This window comes from Poecile atricapillus, chromosome W (genome assembly GCF_030490865.1).
Source record: "Poecile atricapillus isolate bPoeAtr1 chromosome W, bPoeAtr1.hap1, whole genome shotgun sequence".
Lineage (NCBI taxonomy): Eukaryota > Metazoa > Chordata > Aves > Passeriformes > Paridae > Poecile > Poecile atricapillus.
The window spans coordinates 40679154-40696745 of NC_081288.1; the positions used below are offsets into that span (position 1 = coordinate 40679154).

At 38.0% G+C, this 17592-nt stretch overlaps 1 protein-coding gene across 1 annotated transcript in view; it reads right to left on the minus strand.

The window, feature by feature from the left end:
- The window catches only part of LOC131592088 (thyrotropin-releasing hormone-degrading ectoenzyme-like), a 204070-nt gene that overhangs the window by 70970 nt on the left and 115508 nt on the right, over positions 1-17592 (minus strand). Inside the window, exon 8 of the mRNA XM_058863365.1 lies at positions 1926-1991. Within this exon, the coding sequence (XP_058719348.1) occupies positions 1926-1991 (66 nt within the window). The remainder of the gene's footprint in view (positions 1-1925; positions 1992-17592) is intronic.

The following is a 17592-nucleotide window of genomic DNA, read 5'->3' on the forward strand; positions in this document are numbered from 1 at the left end:
GTGAGGCTATGTATAACAAGATATCCCCTGCTGCTTCATAAACCACACCTGTCACAATACATAGAAGATTAATGTATTCATATTTGATTCCATATGTCAATAAAAATGCTGTTTTACAAGTGGATTTTCATCTGAAACACAAAGAGATACTATAGCATCATGGGAGATGAGACTGCATATGAGGAGAAAGAGGCATCATTTGTTCTTCAGCAGCAGACATGCTCCTAGCTGTCGAACAGTCCAAGATCACAGACTGAGCAACCTCTGATGAATACAAGCAGAAGGTGTCTTCAGAACTGAAGCTGCAGTTGCACTGCATTAGGAACAAAGGGGCTGGCAACAAATGCATTTACAACTGAGGCAAACAGAATTATTAGCTGCAACAGTAGGTATGAGCACACAGCATAGCTATAGTGGTTATGGACCAGAATAGAGTCTCATTTTTGTTCGACTTTATTAGCTATGGATTCTGCAGCTCTTTCATGACAACATTTATTCCCCTGACTTCCCATCACCCAGGACTGTCCCAGAGGATTTAATAAAGGCAGGCAAGAAAGATCCTTGCAGTGACATTCAGCTAGAGATTAAGACATAGATTTAAAAGCCTGACTGTATGTTACTTGTCTCAGCTCTCATTAGCAGTCAGTATAGACACAGAACTTAGTTCAGTTGACCACATGCAGGTGACTAATGTCATTTGACCTTTACCTGCCACTCCAGAAGAGCACAGATTTCCCCATATATCTTATGCTGAATTGGTTAGACACGCCTGAATGTCTCAAACATCCTACTGCACCTAATCTGGCACTAGTTGCCTGTATTTGAGCAACTATCTTAAGTCTCTAGCCAACAGTCAGTGGTTCAGGCTTATTATAAAATAATCATGTAGTGGCTACCCAACTGAATAACTCTCTATGCTCTGCTGACTTTATTGACTAGATTTCTGGGATTCCAGTTGTTCCTATTCACTAGTGTCAAATGACATGTCCTAAAATATTCAACACATTCTTTCAGAACCAGTGTACCTACAACAGATGTGTTTCTCATGTGGCAGCTGGAAGCCAGGTAGGATAAATTAAGGTCAAAGCTGTTAGAAGTCTGTGAATTGGCAACTGAAGGCTCAGTGAGAACAACAGGATCTTGGACACCTAGTTTACATGCATATTCCTGCTTGTCTAGGTGTCTTCACCTCCAGCTGAATCCTAGCTTTGGTGTCAATAGTTACAACTAGATCGTCATGTTTCATATGGCTTGAACTGCTACTTGTGCCAAAACTCTCTGACTGCACTCCACATTGCCCTCCAGTCAGTCTTTATTTCTGGGGAAGACTCAGGCTAGCTCAGACTAGTCCCATTGGGAGAAATTCAGGCACACTTTGCTCATCTTACAAAATTTATAGCCATTGTGGAGCCCTAGACCAGGGTCTAGAACTCAAGCCAAGCCTGGATATGGTAATGTAAGTCTCAGCATGCCAAATGTTACAGTAAATAATTCTCTGTTTACATCATACTTTGAAGCTTTAATAGTTTTGTCTTTCACAAAAATCTTAACTCCATGCAAAATCACAAACACAAGGGATGGAAATACAAAAGCTCAGCACTTTTATGTGTTTTCCAGCTTATGGGTCTCAGAGTGCTGCCACTGAAGTCAGGCAGAGATTCCATGAAGTATCTTTCATTGCACATCAGTGACACAGCACATGCAGGGAAATATAGTCTAACATAACAAAGAATAAAAATGCTGCAGTACTCATCTTTTTAATGTTGTCACTAGGTTAACTCAAATGGAATTACTTTGCATCAGTTTTTATATTTGCTCTGTGGCTTGAAGATCTCAATATGCACTATTCACTCCTGATCTCACCAAGAAAAACACCATAGCAAATTCCTGTTTGTCCCTCTGTGCAATAGATTAAAGCATTTTACCTTTGACAATGTGTTCCAGAGATCATTTCTGGCTGCATTGCCATACTTGTGAATGGTTAAATAGTCCTACAGAAATAAAATAAAAACAAAAATCAGTATTACAATACACAAGCCAAACAACTAGATCTATTAGGAGTTAAATCACATCAATGTTTGCATTTGCTAGAAATCTAGAAATATACAGCATGTTCATCCTAAGGGAATAAATAAACAGTTTCTTAAGCTACTTTGCAATGCAAAAATTGTCACTAAAAATTTAATTTACAACATTCAATGCTCTTCCTTTTCTGTAGAAGTCATTCTATAAGCTAAATATCTTTTATATATATATATATATATATATATATATATATATATATATATATATTTAGAATACATGTCTAATCTTGGGAAATGTTCCTAGGTAATTCTTGGCAATGAAAGGAGAAACAGTTCCAGTTGCTATTTTAGCAGGTCATCCTGCTTTGTCTAGTGTCAAAAATTTGTTCACTCAGATGACAGTTCAATTCATTACAGAAGATTTAACTCAGCAATAGTCCATCTGAACTCCAAACTCTTATCTAGGGAGATCCTGGCCCTTCAGTGTCAAAATACATCATCCTGGCAACTAGGGCTGTAACAGGTTATCACAAAAGCTTCCCACAACAGGGAGCAGTAGAGGATGTGTTACAGGAACCCAAATGTGCGCTTGTGCACAGGGACTTACATGTGTGTTTTCCTACCATCTGTGAGTCAGAGTCTGAGCAGGTTATAAAGTGAATGTTTTCACTTATTCTGCAACAGTTTTGGTACCTGAAGGTCCATTCTTCTCCCATAACAACCAGACAGATAATTCCAAATAAGCCTCCATCACATTAAAATAACTTCCCAAATTAATAGTTTAAGCATATTACCAGCTCGGGTCTAGGTTTTTCAAGCATAAAATACTTTGCTTTTAAAATGACTTCTGGAGAGACAACACTGTTGTTTCCCACCATCCCATGTCCCTTGACAACAGCTCATTCAGTTACAAAAGTGAAATTCAGCATTGATTATTTGAATAACATAAATTTCAAGCATTTGATTTGGAAAATTAAGTGAAAAAAATAGATCAAAGGTTGTACATCAACTGGTTCTCCTAAAATTGAATTTCTACCATCTTCACTTTACACAATGGTAGAAGACAAACCCTAATTTACTGCACAATGATAAAACTGGTACAGTTTGCTGACTATGTTATCTGTGCTTTGTGTGAAGTAAGATACTTTGGGAATAATTAGTATTTGGAAAGCAAATTTTCTGATACACAAATTGTAGCACCTGCGACAGATTTAGCTTTTGTCAGCCAACTTATAGTAAAACAAGTAACAACTCCCATTTAATCACAGACTAGGAAAGCTAAATGAGAACACTGACTCTGTAAATGCAGTGCTGAGTCTTAACAATGTCATGAGACTAACTCAGAAATAAGACAATATGATATAGGCTGCACCTATAGCACACTGTGCTTCCATTTTGTCTAAAAATACAGAATCATTTAAAATGCAGTGAAACATTCAATAGCTTCCAAAGCTAAAGAAGCTGAAATGCAAATTAGAAAGCTAAAATAGGAATAAACAAAAATGGGACAAGGTAAATAAATAACAACAGATATACAATCCACATTTTAAGCAGTACTAGAAAATGCTGCATATATTGGTCCTTCTGAGAGATGCTTTTAGAATCATTACAGAGCAAAATAAAATGGGTGAACACCTGAGAACTTCATCCAGGCAATAATCCTGTTTACCAATCTACAATTAGACATTATATTTCACTTTTACGTTTTGTGTTCAGAAAGACTGCAGATATTAAATGCTTCTGCCCTTTTCTTCTGAGTTTGGTTTTGTTTTGGTTTTTTCCTCCTGATACATAGATTGGGAGGTTTAAATGTAGCCTGTCACTCAGTTAAAAATTTATTATCCTCCAACCTAACATGTTTATCTCACACAGCAAAACAAAAGGAATCCTAACCTTTACCATGAAGTAAGAATATACAGCAAGAAACATGTCTTGGCACAGTCCCTGTACCATACAACCTAATCATCAATTTTGTCATTATTTCATGAAAGTTGCATCAAGAGCATAAACTCAGCATAAAATTAGGAGTGTGATCAAACTCATGCACAAAAAGCAGTCCTAAGTGACAGTGTGTATCAACATAGGTTTTCGGTAGTAAACCTACACTGCAATCTCAAATCTGAGTGCACTTTCCAGAGGCACAAGAGCAAAAGGTTTCTGAACCAGGTCCTATCAAATACCCTCTTATTCCTATCCTCATACATTGTGTTCAACAGTAACCAGTAGCAGACACTTGGAAACAGTATAAAACTAGAAAAGCATATAGTGGTACCTCCCACAACTGCTCTTTAATCAACCAGCACTTCACGGCACAAGAAACACTAAGAAGATTAGCATCCTTGCATTTAATAGTTATCTTCTGTAAATTTGGCTGGTTGCTTTCTGAGCCTACACAAATCAGCACTTGCAACACCTTACGAAAAAGCATTTTGCGCTTCAGTGATCTGTTGTGTGACACCTGTTCCAAATGCCTGCCTGTCCGCTGGTTTCATCTGCTGCTTCCTACTTCTGGCATTAGAAGACACATCTACTGTTCCCCACTTCACTCTCCCCAGGCCACTCATGTTTTTACAGATCTTTATGGAATGAGTCCCCACCCCATGGCTTATACAGGTTTTATACTGAGAACTCTGCCAGACCCAACCACTCCCAGTTCTGCTGCAAAGTTATACTGCCACCCCAGCTACTGACTCCAAAGGTAGTTTGGATAGTTTCTGACCCTGCCTGAACTTTCATTACCAGATGATGAGTCTCACTTCCTCTTCCATTGACAGGCATTCAGCTTAAAAAGGAAAAGACATATCAGCATCAAATACATATCAGTAAATAGTAAAATATGAGCCATACATACCCTGCTTGTCTATTCTAAGGATAGAACAAGCAGGATTATAATCCATTTTTCCTCCTGGGGACTCATATCTAAGTCTTAAGCAGCTTGCAGAGGGGCAGAATTCATGTTCTCATTCACTGTAACTCTCCAGGGCAGGAGTATTAGCCGCCCCTTTGCCTGTACATTCAGTAGAAAAACCAAAGCAAAGGGAACAGAGATGCAAGCCACAGAACAGAAAAGGAGGATAACACTGAAAACACAGCTGTCTGAATCTAAGTTGTGCTCAGCACAGCTCCAAAGGAGGCAAAGTGACTTAAAGCCACTTACTCATAAACACATATGCCCAAAACCATCTGGCTGCAAGGCTGCTTCCCATCATAAACTTGCAAGTCTATCACTGACAAAAGCTGTTCCATTGACTGGAGTATGCTGGAGCATGAAGATATGCATTAGCTACCTTCCTGTCAGCTATAACCCTATGGTGTGTGTGAGCACAAAAAGATGGCATGCAAATCTCTTTAACAACTCAAGACTCTAGTGTGCCCTTCTATAACTCTTCTGTTCTCCACTGTAATGCTGCCTCTTAAGTTTTTCATTGTCATGGAGAAACTAGGAAAAGTTCACAGACCCTAGGGCACTGTCACACAACATGAAAATTAAAGAAAAACACACACCTAGAAGTAATCATTTGGGTTTACATTTTCAGCATGCATCCTCTTGTACTATTCTTCCTAATATTTTCACATTAAAACATGAAGCCACTCTTTGCCAAAAAAGAATAATGGAATGTGATCCATTCACCTCTATCAATAAAAAATTGATCAAAGCAGTTTTCTAACATGCTTTAGCAAGTCTTAACATCAAATAAATAAATGAAATATCCTCTGTGATACCATGAAAACAAAGTCCATTTACTGCTCAATCAAAACATAAGATCCTTCCAAAAATCCCTACAGATTTAGTGTGTTATCAAACAGTAATCTTAATCACTCCCAAAAGAAAGAATTAAAAGGCTCAATGCTTTTGAAATTATTTCTTGAGAACTGGAACAGATAGCTTGAACAGTAGTAAGAACAGTGAAAAATGCTAAGATTTTGAAAGATGGCTTTAGTGATGCTGTATTGGTTAAGCTTTCACAACTTTTACTGTATTAGCTTTTTTAAGAAAATAAAATTATTTAAAAGGGAAAATTCTTTAATTTCTTTGCAATATTACCTAGTAACTAAGCCTCTTGGTTTCAAAATAAATTAACTACCCCACTATCCAAACATGGTAATGCTCACAACTGAAAAAAGGTAATGACTGATAAATACCAAAAGGTTAAACAAATGTAAAGGAGGAATAAGTCTCCACACATGTGTCTTACTTCCAGGGGAGGTTTTACATCTATAAATAGAAACTGAACTATCAAATCTAGGACTAAACTCCTTTCTTAGTTAATCTGTATGAAGTTTATTGCTCAGCTGAAGGAACAGCTCCAGACTAACACGAGTGGTGTTGAGATCTGAAACAGATGATATTGAATAACTTCATTTTTCTCCTAAAGATAACTGGAAAATTTCACCATATGAAGAAGGAAAAAGTAGAAAACTATTCTCATCTCCAATTCTTGTGGCTATGTTACTCCTTTCTCAAGGCTCAGGAAAAGCAGACTTGCCTCTACCTCCCTTTTTTGTATTTCAATCCTACTCCTCAGTGCACATCCTCCTCCCTTTGGCCTACAATATGTTCTTGTTCAGTGGTTTTATACATGACTGCTGTATATCACCCAAGATTTAACGCTACAAATAAAAACATTTAGTTCAGGTAGAAATCACACTCTACAGCTCCAGGTATCAAATCCAGTGTGTTTGTTTTCCTAGAAATTTATATACTTAATCTTAAGCTGCCTGACACCATCTGACAGATGCTGACTCTAACATGCCCCTTTTTCCTCCCTTCCTTCACACTGTTGACATCAAATCTGCTATCATGTATTATCTCAACATCGTCTAATTCAAATAAAAAAGCTTGGGCAAGGGTCAGAGGGTAGTACATATGTTTGCAAAGGTGAGCAACAAACAAGAGGGTGTGAGAACCAGTGGTGAAGGATGACCAGCAAGCTACAAAACCGTGAAGATTCCCATAAGAGAGGAAGACTACTGAATAGAAAATCTAAGATAGCAATTAGATTTGCAGTATTTTTCAGGTGTACGACAGACTAATCCTGAAAAAACAGCCATGAGAGAGAAGTGACCACCCTTCCAGCTGGGCAGTCAGACAAGCAACAAAATAAGGAGTAGGCAAATTCACCTTACTGGTCATGGTCAACACTGTCTAAGGCAAATCAGTTGAAGGTTAACTCTGTTTGTGTCAGGAATTAATTTGCACCAGTGAGTCAAGCTGCAGAGCTACCTCCAAACTGAAAGAACAGCTGTTATCAGGCCAGGCGTCAAAGCACTACTGCAATGCCAGATAAGAAAAAAATTGGAAATAGGTTTTTCCTGAACAAGTAAGCCAAACAAGTATTTCACTTTCTCCATTGTTTTACTAAAAATGCCCTACACTGCTTTCAGGCAGTCCAGTAAGAAACTGTCAACATACAGAATACATCAGTCACAGAATATATTTTCATCACAGTTTCTACCAGAGGATCAAAAATGTTGATTTTCTTCCTACACTATAATCTATTACTGCATTAAAATGTGTTCTTCTTACAAAAAAATAGTTACTCAAAAGTCAAGAATTTAACTAACTAAAAAAGCATTTCGACTTACAATAACAAAAAGCCAGCATCAAAATTATATTGAAACAGAAAGCACATAAGGAGTATAAGGTAATGCCTGCAGATAGTAGGTCTGACCGTGTAGATGGTCCTTACATAGCATTAAAATCATCACATCTGTTACAGTCACAGCATCAAATACATTCCTGTATCTACAGTTTGACAATACTTCAGTGGTACAGCCAGACTAAGCACATCCTACAAGGATCCTACAAGGTGGGTTCCTTGGACCCACCCCTCTGTGATGCTACTTTGCAGACTAGACCTCTGAAATGGCTGGTATTATATAATCTAACCTTCCCCACAAAAGGCACCCTTCCTTCCCTGATCACATTTACCAAGGAGGACTCCAAACTCTTCCACTGGTCTGAATGAAGTGGTGTTGGGTGGCCATGAATGGAGGGGAACAAGCCATTGGAAACAGCATTGAGGAAAACAGAACAGTAGTTTCCTAAGCCAGTGTCCTGTCCAAGTATGTGCCAAGTATTATGAAAGAAACCGGACAGAAAGATACGCGGTGGTGATTTCAGAATACAGCTAAGAGAAAGATTATCAGTGCATCACCTTTAAGGGAAACAAAAATTTTATTTTAAAGTGTATTTCTCTAAAAGCGATGCTCAAATGTTCTTTTCAAATGTTTGAGTAACAGTTGGTAGTGTCATTTCTCATAAATAAGCTAATTATTACAGTGAATTAGTTAACCTTCCTTAGAAATTATGTGTGGACACTGCATTCAGAACTGAAGTAGACTAAACTCAGAAACTTCAAATAATAATAAACACTATCATAAATCAAAGGAAGGGTAATAACATTTAACTTCAGTTTTTAAAGTGTTTACATGGGGCTACCATGAGGTTTAACGAATCCAATTATAATTTCCACCTTCTACTGCGTTGAATGAACTTTTGTGCAACCCTCTTTAAGATGTCTACTAACAGGAGCTTCTTAGCTAGCTTCAAACTCACAGATAGGTAAAAATAAGTTTAAAAAAGCCTGAAAGGTGTGGAACATAATTCAAAGACATCATACAAAAATGGCTTTTAGAATACAAAAATTCACTTCAGCTGTATTTTGCCTTTTCTTGGGGTTACTATCTCAGTCTACACATAAAATCCCAGGGAAGGAACTCCATGGAATCCTATCACAGTACGCCAGCTGAAATTCTAGCCCTTAATTTCCAAAAGGTACATTTAGACTTTTTTCACGTACAACAGTGATATAATGCTGACAAAACCAGCAGCAACTGGAAAATATCCAGTCAACATGTCATATCTGCAATTAAATCATTATGTCTAAACAGCAAGCTATAACTACTAATCAGAAAGAGTAAAACTGGAACCACACATGGAAATAAATCTTAATTTTCTCTAGAGCCAATGATGCTGAATGGGCCACACAATAATAGCATTTTACTTTGTCCTTTTTCCTTTGTAATTCATTATACTCCCATTGATGCTAACAATAATCAGATCAGCAGAACTGACATTTCTGGCATTATATGGGCCAATGGGAGTTTTAGCATTGATTTTGCAGGAGAAAAATTAGGGCAATGTTGAGAGTATCTCAACCATGGTATTAGAAGTATAACATTCATTTAGAGGATCCAGACAGGACCCTGTTATATGAAGGCTGAGATACAGGAGAAACCAGTAAAAGAAAGCAGGCAAGAGACATCTTTAGGTCAACAGGATTGCTTTCTTCACTCTACCCGCTTCTTGTTGATAAGAAACCAGTACTGTAAATTAGAAATAAGACAATTAAAATTGACATGGCCCTTCGTTTTCATTGCAACACAAGAAAAGAAGAAAAACTTCAAATGACTGTAAGGGACTCAGTTTTTCAATTAATAATCTTCTGTAGTGCAACTCTGTGAACCCAATGTAAATGGGGCATTTAAAACTGATTAAAAATATGTATTCAGGCAAATTTCCAGCTCCTTTAAAATATATCCTACTTTGTGGAGAATCCTTGTTAAAATATCAGAAATATTGAATTGAGGGGTTTATTTCCCTTGTAAAATTCAACTTCACCTTTTAGCTTTTAATATGAAGAGAAGGGAGGTTCCATTTTGAAACACAGCAGCAGCAGTTGCAGTGTGGTGGCAAAGCAGTTTGCAAGCAAAGTATAAAGGGAACATTTAGAAGGATTGCAAAGTTAGTGCATGGCAGAGTCTGATAGCATCTGCTGTGCAGTGAGAAACCTGCTAGTACATAAAGCTTGGCTTTAAAGAAAAATGTATTTGATGTATTATTTGGTAGTTGTACTAAAATACTGAGCTAAGGACAAATCCTACAGAAATAAAGCACTCTCTGAAACTGAACTGCATATATTTGACTGAATTTGTATATTCATTTAATTCTGTCTTGTCTGGTTGTATAATACACTTTAACCTAAAACCACACATTACTCAATAAATATATTCTTAGCGCACACAAAAAGAAGATGGAATGTTTTCCAGAGATGGCACCTGCTAATTGTGACAGGTTGGCTGCTCATTCCTCTGCCTTAACTTGAACTATGCCCAAGAATTGCTCACCAGGCAAAAAATCTCTGCTGTACTTTTCTCCAACAATTTTCTCTACATAAACACCAGACTTGGAAAGAAATTATTGCTACTTATTATGAAAAGGTGTCCCTAAACCGATCAAAAAAACTTACTTCAAGCATGTGTTTGTATCTAGAACATAAGGACCTGCAACATTTTTACAGTAACAGTGAATAACAGAGAAGTAGCAACAGCGAAGCTCTGACTTGTAAGTTGTTTGTATCAATGAGCAGTTTCCCATTGTGCAAAAAACCTTCACACAATTCAGTCCCTAGAGCAGCACTGGTTCTTTTTTTTTCATTTTTCAAAATGAAGACACTTTAAAAATCATTAGCCCTTACGCCTCTGGCAATATGTGACAACCTAGCCACAGTAACTTAGCTTTAAATGCATGTAGGGAAAGGGAAAGGAAGAGGAAGAGGAAGGGGAAGAGAAAAGGGAGGAGGAATGGAAGATGGAAAAGGAAAAGGAAAAAGTTTTCACAACAGTGTGTTTCGTGCAGCATGGATTCAGGATATTTTATTCTGAATGTCCTCCATTAGACTGAAATAGATTAATTTATTTATTTAATTTCCAATATATATAATGTGTTAACTAGGTGTTCAATACTGCAGTACTTGTTCTGAAAATATCCCCACTGACTTCTAAAGAGCTAATGGAAATTCTGATTGCATAAGAGCATAAAAATTGCACACAAAATGTTTCACTTCCAGTGCCCTGTAAAATCCACTGAGCTGCCTCGTAGCATCAGAGGTAAAAGTTGGCACTGAGCTGCAATCAGGAAAATAGTGTAATTCTATTCCAAAAGAAAACATTTTTGTAAATAGCTGCGGAGCCTGCTGACATTATCTGGGAATTCATACCTATCACTTTTCCTCTTATTAATTCCTATAATAAAAATGAAGGAGAAAACAGTCATAACTGAATTTCATATGCAACAAAAAGAAGCTCACTGAAGGCATGCCAAGTGAACAGCTCTGCAGTATCTGTAACTTCCCATAAAGGGCAATGGTGTTCCGAGAAAACAAACTTTGTTTATATACAGTGTGTACACTAATTGTTTTTCTTTTCGTAAAAAGCTTTAGCAGCAGAGCAAAGTAACATTTTCTCTTAGCTGAAGAACACCACGACTTCCTCCTAATGAAGGCAATACCATCCACAACCTTGCCCTGAACTCAGGCACTGGGGACACCGCTGGCTATTGAGGTTCAGCAGCACCTACCCTCACCACATTTTATATTTCCTTGCTGTGACCTCCAATGTGGGCAAAGTGTGACTGAACTGAAGTCCTATCTTTAAAGAGCCTACCTTAAATTGAATTCTTCCCCAAAATTTCAGTCAACACCAGAAAGTAGTGAAAAATATCACATTTTACCTTTTTTTATCAGTGTGCCCTTTCCTCTGCTGTCCCCATGGACACATAGCTGGAACACAGCTCTAAAGGTCAGAAGGAAAGTGATCTTGTTTCAGGAAAATGCTTTTTCCTAGTACTTATCACTTTTAGATAACCCAGCAGCTATAGAGACCCTTTCTCTCCCTGCACCAACAGCTCACAGCTGCTTAAGCTCAGAGGGACACTCAGGCCCTGAAGTAGAAAGCAAAGAGCCCACATCTCCCTTATCCTGGCAATCCCCAATAGTTGGGGAAGAAAACTGTCTGATCCAAATGCTCCAGGAACAGAAAGCAGAGCTGAAGGAATGGAAGGGAGTTAATATAACCAAACAGGAATATTCTGCTAATGCACCATTTCAGGAAGAAGCTCTCTTTGCAGAACACCAATGTTTTATGGGGCAAAAACCACCAGCACACGTGTGGCTGCAAAAATTGTGGGCACATTATGTTCAGCCCTGCCAATGTTCTGCTTTCGAAAGGGTAATAGTTAAATTGTAGAACTGTAGATAAACCAAATACCCTCACTCTGTCTATGGATCAGCTTGCTGCACACCAGGACAGCACTGTGGTCTCATGTGTAGTAGAGCTGGACTCTGTGACTGAACCTGATGTGACATATGTTCTGAATATCTCACATGGTTTATAATGCTAAATATTTTAACAGAGTATCTTCTTGGGTTTCAAAAGAGATATCCAAATTTCATGGCTCTTCTTCATTTTACTCATGTTGGTCCAATTTCCGTTCAGATGTACACGTGCTCCATCCTCATTAACTTCTTTAAAGAAACATTAGTTGAACGATCAACATTTCCTGGAGGCCCACCTTGGTGTCTTCACAGGCTGAGTTGCAGCCACACACCTGACAATGATGCTAGTGGAAGCTGTGCTTTGAATACATAAACTCTTCTGATCCCTAAGTGCTAAGACACATGGAAGCTCTGCATACTTCACACCTATGTAAATTTTAATTTCAATTTCTCTGTGCCTAGATCTCCACCCTAGCACCATGCCTTTCTTCCCTATGAGGTTTATGTCTTCTGCGTTAACTGATGATGATGCACTTTGATACCACACTGGATGACATTTAAGGAAACTGAATATAGCAGTTAGGAACTGAGCTACAAAGCAAATTAAAAGTATATGAAACTACTGAACACAAGAACAACCAGTTAAGCATGGTCCACCTTGTGAATTGAATCAGACATTGTCCTGTGTAGGAAACACTGGGTACTTGCATAATTAAAAAAACTGGTAAAGGTGCACACAGAAAAAAAAAAATAAAGAATGGAAAAACAGAATTAACTTTAGCATTTCTCAAAAACTTTACATTTAAATTATGCAACTTCAAACACAATTTTCCTTTAAGCATTAGCATTTTGCTACACACAGTATACTCAGATACTCTTGGAGTCAGAGGAAGAATTTCCATTTTTGGAGTGATACCCAAGTCTGGCCCTTACTATGCTACACATCTTTAACACTTTCAAAGGAAAAAAATATTGTGACGTGACAACTTATAGAAGTTTCTCATGCAAGAAATTGACCTACTGTCTTCTATTGACCTCAGTAAGTCAAGATGGAAAAAGCTACAGGAATTAAGTCCATAACGCTGAATTCCTTTAACAAATGTAAACTAAAATCCAGAGTGATGTAAATTAGAAGCAAAAAAAATGCTGAGGGGGGAAAAAGGTGAAAGATGCTAACAATCTTGTATGATATGCAGTGCAGAAAACAGTGATGTCAGCTCCTATGAGATTTCCTATGATTTCTGAAGTCCTCCCTTTAACATGCTCAAGTTCTCCAGTTGACAATTCTCAGATAAAAGGATTGGTAGCAACTAACTCAGACAGTTAATTACCAGAACAGCCATGGTGATTCTTTGATGTTCACCAAGGTCATACACTCTGCTTTTCTAAACCAGAGGAGGTGGGTGCAGAATCAGCTGAAAAGTACTTCACTCAACATCTAGTGAATGCACCAGCTGCAACTCCAAAGGTACTCTATCTGTAAAGATGCTCCTCCTGGGTGGCAAAAGTTACATCCTTTGACTGAGCAAAGGAAGACTCCAGGTAGTCCCATGTGCATTGTTGATCTGAAGGCAGCATCGCAGTTCACTGCTTCACTGACTTTGATCCTAAGATGACTGATTTTTTTGTCTCTTTGTCTTTGCAGATTTTTTATGTTTTACAGAAACTCTTGAAAAGAAATTTCTAATGATGTCTCATTAAAGATAGCAAACAACTAACTGTTATGAATTGGTAATAAAGATTTAATAAGTAGGTATTGAATGGGTACACTGCTTAATGCGCTATGTAAAAAATAGATAATCATATAATACCATGGAAATAGACGAAAATATTTCATGAATTACTATTTCATGCACATTGTAGGTGTCTAAAAAGCAGGAAAAAGCAGTGCACATGAAAGGAAGTTTAAACAGCCAGCAATATGATCCTAGGAAGTGACTGAAATCTGAACCTTGCTGTATTTAATAGCCTGAACACCACACTTCCCCAGACAGGTCCTATGAAAGGCTGACTAATTTGTTTCAATACAGTGGCCACTCTACAGAACCAAAAGAGACAGTATATATCCACTGCACTGTATGAAAATTCTTCCAAATGTACAATGTGAAGCCTAAAAAGTAGTTAATTTATCACAGAAGCAGAGATTCCTACGGTAACTAATTCAAACTGCTGATGATGCACTAAATCAGAGTGAGTGATGAACACATACACAGCAGCAAGTGAAGTTCAAAAGGATACAGATCTATGTGATCAATGAGCTGTCACAGAGCAAATGAAATGCAGTGTTGACAAATGTACAGTAATAGAGATGAGGCTCCAAAATAATCAAACCAAATATAAGAAAACTTAAATAAACCAGAGCAGAAATATCTCATTACAGCACTGGAGGTGCCTTTTTAAACATATCTACCAAACATTCCAGTCACTGGTACTTCTCTCTCTATTTAATTTGAAAAAAATAAAAACCAAGCACTGATTACTTGAAGAGATTCATTGTCATAAAGCAGTAAAATCTTCCCAAAAATGCAATCCAGGGACACAAGACATGTAAGAAACCATATATTTCAAGGACAGAGTTGGAACAATGGCCTACAGAATAAAATCTCACACAGACCTAGTATCATATTGCACATTACTACCCTGAGTGATGACTGAATGATAAGGCCAACTTATGGCTTCTACCTCTATCAATATGTGCAGTTCAGAAACATAATCAGAGCAAGTGGTGCTGACCAAACCTCTTCATACTCTGACCACCTTATTACCTGATTAATACCTTTTTGATTGAAGAGCAACATCATTTTGTAAGAAGAGTGCTGGCATTCAGTCATGTGCACTTCTTGACTTTTCCTGAAGCATAAGGAACTGCACATCATGAAAGATGCCAGAACTTTTAAAACTACAGAAATCACCTACTGTGAGAAGGAAGGCTTTATTAGACATTTTGTACAAAAACAATAGCTGTAACTTTCCATTAATAATAAAATAATAAATAAATAAATAAATAAACTAAATATACAAGTGTTAGCAGCTGTGGCTACTACTGTCATTATTCATTAGAGCCAACAGAAATACATTCTCTTCTGCTTTTGTCCATGGAGTGCTACAGTGAGAATGTTCTGTCTGTAACTAAATCTCCTCTGTTTGAAATGTCATATGATTCAAGACATCATAACTTTGAAGGGCTTTTCAAAAATCATACCTTTGCTAGTCTCTTGGATGCAGCTTTATTGTGGAACTGCCACACTATAATCAAATGGTCTTTCAAGTATATTTAACATCATAGGAATAGGCCAGTTATTCTTGACAGATATGAATCTCTACAAAGACATCTACACTGTAAAAATGAGCATTTCTACCAGAATTTTACTTCCTTGAAGACTCTATAACAGAACAGCTTGCTAAATTGTTACAGATTACATGCACATTTGTACATTTCCTTCAGGTCATATTTATTGACAAAGACTGTCCACCAAAGAGCCTCATTCTCCTCCATCAACTTTTCTTTTTAATACAATTGATTGTTTTATTTGATAAATAAGGGATTTTTCACCCCCAAGCTGTCTCAACCTGCTCTTCAAAAAGTCCACATGGCAGATGAGTAAGAAAAAACAATTAACAAAAAAGGTAGCAATCCCATTTGTTTCTTGCTCTAAGCGTTGCTTTTTCCTCTCCTTAACCTAAAGGTTACCTTATCTGTTGTAGGGTCTCCTATATAAAAGCTCTAATTCTTTAGCTCATAATAAGATGATGAATCATGCCTTGCTTTTGATGAACCCACAAACAATTCAAACACAAATAAAGAACTACTCATTTTGGTTTATGCTACTTCAATAAGACTTCAGAATTACTCTTGTTTATCACGTGTTAAACACTTAGCAACATAGCTAATACACTAAAAATAATTGAAATAATACTGGAAATATAATAGAGTGGAGAGGTAATAGTATAGAAAGTTCCTGGAGTGTGTTGAAGTTAACTTCTAGACGTGGTGAGCAAGATAACTAAAAAAGGTGCCCTGCTGGACCTCTTGTTTCTAAACAAAGGGTTGTGGGTGATGTGACGATTGGAGGGTGTCTTGGGCTCAGCAATTGTGAAATTATAGAGTTTTGAATTATTGGAGAAATAAGGAGCGGGGTCAGCAGAACTGCCACCTCAGCCTGTTTATGACATTCATTGAGAGAGCCCCATGGGCTTTTGCCTGAAGACTAAAGAAATCCAGGAAGACTGAACATACTTAAGAAATCTTGAAGGTGCTGGAGCTGGCCATCCCCATGAGCTGAAAGACAAGCCAGTGGGGAAGACCACCAGCCTGGCTGCACAGAGAGCTTTGTCTGGAGCTCAGGTAACAAAAACAAGTTTATGACCTTTGGAAGAAGGGGCAAGCAACTCAGGAGAAGTACAAGGGCATTGTGAGGTTATGCGGGCAGAAAACTTGAAAAGTCAAAGCCAAAGTAGAACTTTATCTAGACACGACACTACTGTAAAATATAATAAAAAATGTTTCTAAAAATACATGCACTGCATGTATACATACAAGCAACAGGAGGAGGGCTGAGAATCTCCATCCATTGCTAAATATAGGGAATAACACAGTGACAAAGAATGAGGAAAAGACTGAGGTACTTAACGCCTTCTTAGTCTCACTCCTTCATAGTAAAACTAATTGCTCTTTGTGTACCCAGCTCCCTGAGCTGGATGAGAGAGACAGAGAACAGAACTGAAGCACCAAACATCTAAGGGAAAATGGTCAGCAGTCTTCTACACCACTTGGATACAGAGAAGTCTATCAGAAGGGACAGGATCCATCCAAGGGTACTAAGGGAGCTGGTGGCAGTGCTCACTGAGTCACCTTCCTTCATTTGCCAGTAGTTCTGGCTAACTGGGTAAGTCCCAGACAACCAGAGGTTAGCAGTGTGACACCCATTTAGAAGAAGGGCTGGATGGATGATCCAAGCAATGGCAGGCCTGGAAGCCTGGCCTCAGTGCCAGGGAAGGTCATGGGGCAGATTGTCTTGAGTGCCATCACACGGCAGGTGCAAGACAACCAGGGTGTCAGGCCCAGCAAGAATGCTGTAAGAAAGGTCCTGTTTGACCAGCCTGACCCCCTGCAAAGCCATCCTACTTTGTGGATGACTGAAAGGCTGTGGATTTTGTCTACCTAGACTTTACTAAAGCCTTTGACACCATTTCCCACAGCATTCTCCTGGAAAAACTGGCTGTGGAGGTCTTCTAGAACTCAGTTACTCAGCAAGCCATTAGAATAACACAGGAGGAATGAACCATCAAGTGCATTTTCAGCATATCTGTTATTTGAAGAGATTTATAAATAGTAGTAATATTTAATTTTGCTACTCTGTAGAAAGGAGATTTAGTTGAATATCAGAATTCCACATTAAAACAGGATGCAAGGCAACATAATTCAAAAACCCAAGTGATGGTACCATGCTCAAAAGCTAAAATGCCTAAACCAGTGCATGACAGGGTAAACTAGTCCTCCAGTTTCCCCC